Source organism: Asparagus officinalis, chromosome 10, assembly GCF_001876935.1.
Source record: "Asparagus officinalis chromosome 10, Aspof.V1, whole genome shotgun sequence".
Taxonomy (NCBI): Eukaryota; Viridiplantae; Streptophyta; class Magnoliopsida; order Asparagales; family Asparagaceae; genus Asparagus; species Asparagus officinalis.
In genome coordinates, this window is record NC_033803.1 from 8,430,533 (window position 1) to 8,439,018 (window position 8,486).

The 8,486-nt window shown below is 36.5% G+C and overlaps 1 protein-coding gene across 2 annotated transcripts in view; it reads right to left on the reverse strand.

The window, feature by feature from the left end:
- LOC109824941 (protein DEK-like) overlaps positions 1 to 6,859 on the reverse strand; it is a 13,271-nt gene extending 6,412 nt beyond the window's left edge. The window contains exons 1-2 of one of the 2 annotated variants that reach the window (XM_020391577.1): positions 6,417 to 6,859; positions 6,290 to 6,323 (exon numbers count right to left, since the gene is read on the reverse strand). In XM_020391577.1, the coding sequence (XP_020247166.1) occupies positions 6,290 to 6,323; positions 6,417 to 6,674 (292 nt within the window). In that variant the 5' untranslated portion in view covers positions 6,675 to 6,859. The remainder of the gene's footprint in view (positions 1 to 6,289; positions 6,324 to 6,416) is intronic. The other variant, XM_020391576.1, reaches the window with a different exon arrangement.

Genomic DNA, 8,486 nt, shown 5'->3' on the forward strand with positions numbered 1-8,486 from the left:
TCAATCGCTCTCTATCTCCAGTTCCATCAAGACCCTAGTTCCTAGATCCAACCAGCGACAACGATCCAATGGCGACGACGCTCCAAATGACGATGGCTCGCAAGCACTAATTTCACCTCCCGTGATGACGGCAATACAACAGTGAGATCCTCCGATCCTCTATCTCCAATTCCACTGATGCCTTAGACACTAGATTCAAACTTTATTCTCGACGATATCATCAGCAGGCTGCTGGAGGTTCAATCGGTGAGGCTAAGTAAGTAGGTTCAGCTATCAGAGGCAAAGATCAGGTAACTGTGCATCGCTTTGAGAGAGATCTTTCTTCAGCAACCTACAGGCAACTGTGCATCGCTTTGAGAGAGATCTTTCTTCAGCAGCCTAACCTCTTGGAGCTCGAAGCTCCGATCAAGATCTACGGTCAGTTTCTTAATAGCTCTCACTGTGTTTGTTACATTGATTGGATGGAGAAATTGCGATCAAAAGCATTATTTTCGTTTATTTGCGGTGAATAATGTAGTTGTTCGATTGATTAATTATAGTAGGACGTTTGTTGGTTTGTCGTCCATTGACTTGAAATTTATGGGGAAAAAAGAGTAACTTTTGTTAATAGATCTAGTAGAACTGTGATGTTTGTTCATTACATTGGTTTAATAAATTGATCAATTTTAAGTCTTGTGGGATATGTATCAATATGTGTCACCACAAGTTTACATTGATTGTTTTAAACAAGCTAATCTAAGAACTAAATATCTAAACTCATGAGCTTTCTTTGAAGGCCTCTGAATTGTGAATCTATGAGCTGTGTTATGTCAGAATTAAGTAGTCCCTAGAACATGTATACGTGATTTACATATCTTGGAATTGATCATGTATAGAGTTTCAAATTTGTAATGGTCATATCTAGAGAAAATGCAAAACATATTGCTCAATTGTAATGGTCACATATTAGCTAGGCTTATTGTAGGTCACACATTAGTTAGGCTTATTGTAGGTCACACATTTACTTGAGCATGCAGTACTTGTGATCATATTGATATTGTTAGGAACTTAGATAACCTGGGGACCATACCAAGCTCTACCAGTGTATCTTCTTGTACCCTATTCTTTGGGGAAGCAGTATGTTCTTTTTTTCCTTTTGTTTAGTAATTCTAAATTTGTTATTCTTTTCCTTTACGTTTACTCCATGTAAAATGGTCTAATTCTATCTCTTAGATAAGTATAGTCTTATACATTAAATTTGTTATTAGTTCCCTGCCATTCCCGCCGTCAATAAGGTAATGATTAGTTAATTTTAGAATTCTTAGTTTTTTCAAATTTGGTCACGGAATTTGGTATCCCTTAACCTAACTTCCACTACAATTCCTGTGACTCTTTCACATGCAAACCTAAGACCCCTTCTAGTGTTTATATTTTTGAAAGATATGGTTAACTATGATTGAATCTGCTAGGAAAACTAGAGTTGTTAAATTGAAGTTGAGTGGTTAGCTTGAATATATGCTCACCTATCAGAGGTTTCTTGCATTGCCGCCGAAGCTGATCTTTGTAAATATTGACAGCCAATATAATTCAAAAGCAGTATAACATTAAGAGGGGGTTAGCATCCATAAGATTCGATCTTAAAGTTGGTCAGCGATTGTGAATACTTTTATGCCTTTGATAACTTTTACGATGCTTTTATTTATTGTTTAACAGGTCTAATAAAAAATGGAGTTTATGGCTTTTGTTTGCTTTCTGATGAGTTTCCTTCTCAGATATTTCATTCTTTTTATGGTTTCAAGCAGCAATCATCTTTCCTTTCATTTGTATATTGATGTACCACAAGATCTTCCTTCCCTCATTTGTTTTCGTTTCTGACATAAACATGATTTCTTCCTTAATTTGTTTCTTTCTTATTTGTCCACATCAAGTTCTGTCAAATGAGAAGTTTCTTGGTATATTTTTGCATCTCATTTCTCCATACTATTATTATTGCATCGGTGGACTTTGGAATTATTAGGGCATGTGGTGGGCACAAAACATGCCTACTTGCAATTTTTTCCACTGTTCCGCATGGCAGGTTTCTATTACCCCATCAGCTTTGGATACTGTAATATATTCATTCTTTTTCTAGTGAAACAGCCAAATTGTTTTAAGTTTGTACCTTTGTCTTTGGATATTACCATTGTTCTTCAGCCTTCATTACTAATTTACCTTTATGATTCTTTCCTAGTGATTGTCACGTTTCTAAATTCTGAACTGAAACTTGAGTGCATGAGTTTTCAAGTCAAATTAGCATGCATGAGTGCATCTTATCAGTATTGGTAACACATTAGGCTTAATCAATCTCTTAAGTCTTCATTATGGACTGAAACTTGAGTTAACTAACTTCTAAATGTGTAAATAGTGAAATTGAAACAGGATTAATGCTTAATTATGTACAACTTCAATTTCTACATTTTAATTTCTACGTTTCTTCCTAATTTCCAGAGCTCTTGCAAATTTGGAGCATTGTTTGATGTATATTGTTGTGATCAGTTGTCATATAAACATTAATTTGTAATAGCATGTGTAGTCATATTACATAAAAGGAAAAACATAGTGCAAGATTATAAACACAAGTGTTGTATGCACACAAGCACAGAGCTATATTTAAGAATGAAAGATATCAAGGTCTTTCACTCTCTGAGCCTCTTGTGCCCTAAATGGTATACGGTATACCCCATATCATAACATCCTAATTGCGAAGATGCCAACTACCAAAGTTATTACAGCTCAAATGGAACCTCAATCTCACATCAGAAGGTGAATTTGTGGATTGAAGGAAAACCATACTTCCTTTATAATATAATTAGGACATTGCACTGTTTTAAAAAGCATCCGCCTAATCCGCCTAGGCCTAGGTGGTATCTAGGCCATCTAGCTAGCGCCTAGCGCCCGGACAGTACCTAGGTTGCCTACCTAGATTTTAGGAGTGTTTATGGGAGTATTGTCTATTTACATGGAATGCACCCTTTAGGCCTCAATCGTAATTTTTTATGTTACAACCCCTAATTCCTCTAACCTCCTTCAAATACCTTTAACCTCCAAATGTGAACATATACATTGCCTCCTCCGACCTCTAGCAAAATCTCCTTGACCATCACCTAAATGAAGAAACAAATCCGCTTAGACACCAGTCCGACACCTAAACTTTCTACAACATTGGTATTTACTATCAATTATTATAATTAAAATAAAAACTCCTCCTAGGCTCTAGGCTCCAGGTCTAATGCCTAGGCCACCTAGCGCTTTTAATAACCTTGATAGTTATTATTTTGGCTATTTAGTATTTAATTATAATAATTTATAAAATAGCCAAACGCGTAGGTGTCGCGTAGGCATCTAGGCGATAGGCGCTGGTTCAAACACCTAGTCTACTTAGCGCTTTCTATAACATTGACATTAATAGCCCCAAAATTAGGGTATACAATTATTCCTATTTATTTATGTATGAAGAGTAACACATATCCACTACTACTAACGAAAAGTTTGAAATATTTCTACTGACAATGAATCATATATAATCAACTCCCCACAGATAAAATCCTTAGCATGGCCAAGGTTTTAAATATCGGCCAATAATCTAATTTTATCCCCGAGTTATCGGTTTTAGGAGATCTCTGATAGGATAAGTTAGAATTTAAATCAGTTATCTTTTTTTTTGGGTTTATCGGCGATAATGCAGCGATAAAGGTGATTATTAACCGATATTAGCGGCTCTAAAAATTGGAATTATCAGGCCACACTATTGGGTTGTCATTCTAGGTGATGGGCAGTTTTTGAGTGAACTTGAAACCCGACATGACTCATTCTTTACAATAAAATTTAAGTTTGATTAAGTAGCCCTAATTCTCCAGTCTATCTCCCCTCATTTGTGTGGTTGTGCTCACTGCCCTAATCCTCTGATCTATGTTTCTCTTTGGACTCCGTCGACCTTGACACTCACCTCCGTCGACTTTGATGCTCACCTCCACTCATCTTCGGACTCCGCTGACCTCAACGCTATCGACTTTGACCATTCGACGTTGCTCTCTCATCAACATTAACTTCATCGACTTGACAACTTCAACTGATGATGTGCTCCTTCCATCAACGCCATCATCAACTGATCTGATTGACTTGAATCAACTGATCTGATTGACTTGACAACATTGACCGCCACTGAACTCTCTGTCGATGTCGAGCTCTCTCCATCGATGTCATCGTCAACTATGACTTCGACGATTCAACTTGGACTCTCCATCGAGGTCACACCCTCAACACAACTTCTGAAGTTGTAGCAACAAACAATATTCACTATTTAATTGGTTTTTTCTATAGTTATTTAGTGAAGGTTGAGAGAATGAAATAGGAGAGTATGGTTAGATCATAATTTGGGGTATTATATTATATATACACATCATACAATATATCACTCCGGTAAATACTACTTATCCCCGATATATCCCTGATTTTCGCTATCCAATAAAGATTTTAGCCGTCCGATAAATCCCTGATAACTGATATTTATAACCTTGAGCATGGAAAATGAAGATGAATTCCAATAATACCATTGTATAAACACACGTATTTCTACAACAAATCCTATTTAACCAATAAGTTCTCCTAATATTCCAAAGATAACTATGCACTAGTGTATTATTTGAATGTATTCCTATATAGTATCACACTTCAAATTGGAGCTGACTTGGTCTTCTTGTTGTTTCAGGTGATTTAAGATCTGGCAAAGCATGACTTACTTCTTGAACTAGGAAGAGAAAGTTACAATGAGAAATACAAAGTAAAATTATATAAATATTAGAAAGAAATTCTAATTTGAATCACATGTAAAAGTTTTAAGAAAAACTAGTGTGAGAGCAACTTAAGCATGAAACCGCATAATGGGGAAATATTAACTTTTATTGATTTGTATTTGTTGGATATTTTGGATCTTTGGTTTGTTCAATTGTTATATGCAATATTTGTACTTTATGTATTGTTATAGTTAGTGGTGGATGAGTTTACAAAGTTTTATTGATGAATAATTTCAGTCCTTTTTGTGGTGATTATTAGGTCAACTATTGATAAGGTATTTTATCTATATGTCAAGTTAGTCAAATATCAGATATATTATTTGAAGCATTTATTTCCACCAATTCAGATGCATAACTTGTGTAAATTGATTATCTTATTTCTAAATTATCTTTGAGCTACAATTTTAGTTTAGAAATTAGAATTCTACTAATTGACAAACAACTTAATTGAAATTTTCAAAATTAAAATTCTAAAGTTTGCCAACATGAATTTCAAAATTGAATTTTGGAATTCAAATTTGGATGTTTCCCAATCAAATGAATTGAATTTGAAAATCTGAATTTCAAATTCCAATATTCAATTCTGGAATTTGAAATCAAATCCTCGAGCCCAAACACAACCTAGAACAATTTGAACTGATTACAGAAGTACCATCTCTCCATGGATTGCCAAACTCTCATTACTTAAATTTTGTAAAGGAAAGTGGGACAGAGTTTGTTGGAATGGTAAACACACCAAGAAGCCTCTTCTTTCCTTCAAGTTTTATCAGTTCTATTGTTTCTCTCCCTTCCTTTGAGGTCGGAAATTAAAGACTAAATCCAAATCAGCTATTAAAGTTTTAAAAACATTTAAATCACTCCTGAGGCACTTTTCACTTGAACACACCAATCTAGCTTATGTAGCTCATTATTGCCAGTAAGAGATTGACAATGACTGCCTGCAAGTGAGTTAAAACACTGCCACCAAGTAGGTTATAAGCAGTGCAGGTTACTAGACATTAAGAACCATTATAACCATCTGACCACACAAATAACAAATTGAAGTAACATATATGGCTACAATACAATCAAAAGTTTAGAGACTATTTGCACTTTAACACCCAATAGCTTCACCCCTCTTTAATTTTGAAACCCCAATATCCTTTTTGACAAATCGATACCCCAAGTGTATAAAAGATGTTAATTTGTTCGAGTGTCAACAAAAGAAAAGTGAATTAGAAACAAATTTTCTAGCCAAATTCAGGTTCTTGAGTTTAGAAAAAGTGAGTAACAAAGGCAGTGCTCTGGAGGTATCAAAATTGTAAACTAATGTCAATTTGAAAACTTAGGGACGTCAGTTTGTCAAAATAGAACTTCAAGGTAACAAAGTTAAGAAAGGGTGAAACTTTAGCGTATTAAAGTGCAATAACCCACGCTTTAATCAATTGGTTGCATAAAATCACCAAAAACAAATATGTGGGCGAGTGAGAGAGACGTACCATTCGGGATATCCCTCAATTTAGTTCCAGAACCCTGAAACAATAGTCGAACAAAACCCTAATTCAGCTCAAAAAACCAACTTTTCCTAAAAACCCTAGCTCTAAAACCCTAGTAAACAAATTGTACCTCCTCGATCTTGAGCGCTTTCGACGCCGAGAGCTTCCTCGGCGAGACCGCAGAGTACCTCTCCACCGTCTTCCTCTCCCTCGCCGGCCTCTTCCTGGATCCCTCCTCCTCCTCCTCCTCCTCTTTTTTCTCCGGCGACTCTCTCTTCGCTCCTCTTTTCTCCTCTTCAGGCGGCGTCACCTCCTCTTGCTCCTCCTCCTGATCCTCTCCATGGGAATTAGGGCTCTCTTTCTCGACTTCAGCAACTTCGGACCCCATTCAATCAAACCCTAGATCGCAAATTTTGGGGAGGCTAAAGATTGGATCTTGGTGTAATTTATTGAGAGCGGGCTGGATTTGGAAAAAGGGTGGGTTTTTAAATTTCATGCCAAATTTTGTAGCGGGATATTGGGGGAAATTTTCGTTTGGGAGCCGCCAATTTTTAGATTTTTTTTCAGTTCCCCTTTCGGGGAGAAGCCGGGAGGTTGAAAACTCGAGGCAATCTCAGCCGTCAATTCATCGGAATCCTTGATGTGAGAGGGGCCCATTTGACTTGATAGGAGAGAGACGGTCAATAATTTGACGCTGTTCAAGAAATCAGAATAAAAACAAAATCCAGTATTAGGAAAAATTGCTTCAATGTCCCAAAATTCAAGTTTTAATGTGTCTTAGTCCTTCATAATTTTTTAATGTGTTGTAACTCTTTTTTTTTTTAAGTGTGTCTAGGGTCCTCCGTCATGATTTCAGCTCATGATTAGACATGTCAGTTCATGATTAGACATGTCAGCTCCTAAAATCCTAATTTTACCATTTTTCTTTCTCATGCCAGCTCATGTCAGTTCATCTCATCTCATGTTAACTGTTATAGATTATATGTTAACTATTATAATTTCATAAATATATTTTTTAGCTCAATGTGTGAACTATAATAGTTAACATGTTACCTATAAATAGTTAATATGTTAATTATAAATAGTTAACATGAGACGTGAAGTTCATTGGGACGGCGCCAACGACGGAGCGGGGGAGGAAGATAGGGGAGGGGGCCGGAGGAGGAGGGAGGTGTAGGGAGGAGGTGCAGTGGGTGGGGAGGGAGGCGGAGCGGGGGAGGGAAGTGGGGGAGGGGAGGGAGGCGGAGCTAGGGAGGGAGGCGGGGGAGGGGGCTGAGGGGGACCGGAGGAGGAGGATGGAGGTGTAGGGGAGAGGGTAAAATCGGATTTTGGATGAGGTTGCATTGGAACTTGGGGAGAGGGGCATGGACACAAATTTTTCAAATTATAGGGCCTGCAGGCTGCAGCACATTGGGGGAAGTTGAGGGGGCTGGGGCACATTAAAACTTGAATTTTAGGGTCTTAAAGCAATTTTTCCATAAATTTAGATTGTTATGTCATACTTTGCCAAGAACTTGAGCCCGGTCCGGTGGTGGCCCAGCTCAGATCAGGCTCGATACTAGGTGGGCTGAATTATATAGAACCAGTTAGGGCTGCCATTTTTTCCTTTTTTTCCCTTTTGTAATTTCTTTTTAAAATAAAAGACAATTAACTGTTTCCCTCGCACGTAGTATTTGTTCTGAAGCATATTATATATTTGTGTTTACAATATTTTCTGTATGATTTGTAACAAATATACTCATGATTTAATTTTATCATTTATTTTCTTATAATATGTTCGCTTATTTTCAATTAGAGTTAGAAAGTAAATTAAATGTAAATATGAACTATAAAATGCATTTAAAAAAAAATTAAAACTTGAACCGGCATGGGCTAATTTTTGTTATCCTTTATGTTTCGATGATGATTTACAACCACCATTATTAGTATTAATTATTTGTTGAGTGATATTATAGATTACAAGAATATCAAACTCATTAGTACCTTTATTGGAGGATTGGATGGAATATGAGCTACAACGATGATATCTAATGAGGTGAAGGCAGAGTGATGAAGTAAAGCTTTCTAAGAGCATTACATACATGATAAGCTTCATCAACATAGAAGCGAATATCAAGACTCAAGCCATGTACTTATATGTGAGGGATATTTGCTATTTTATTTTCTCTCTAGTACTTAAGCCATGTACTTATATGTGAGG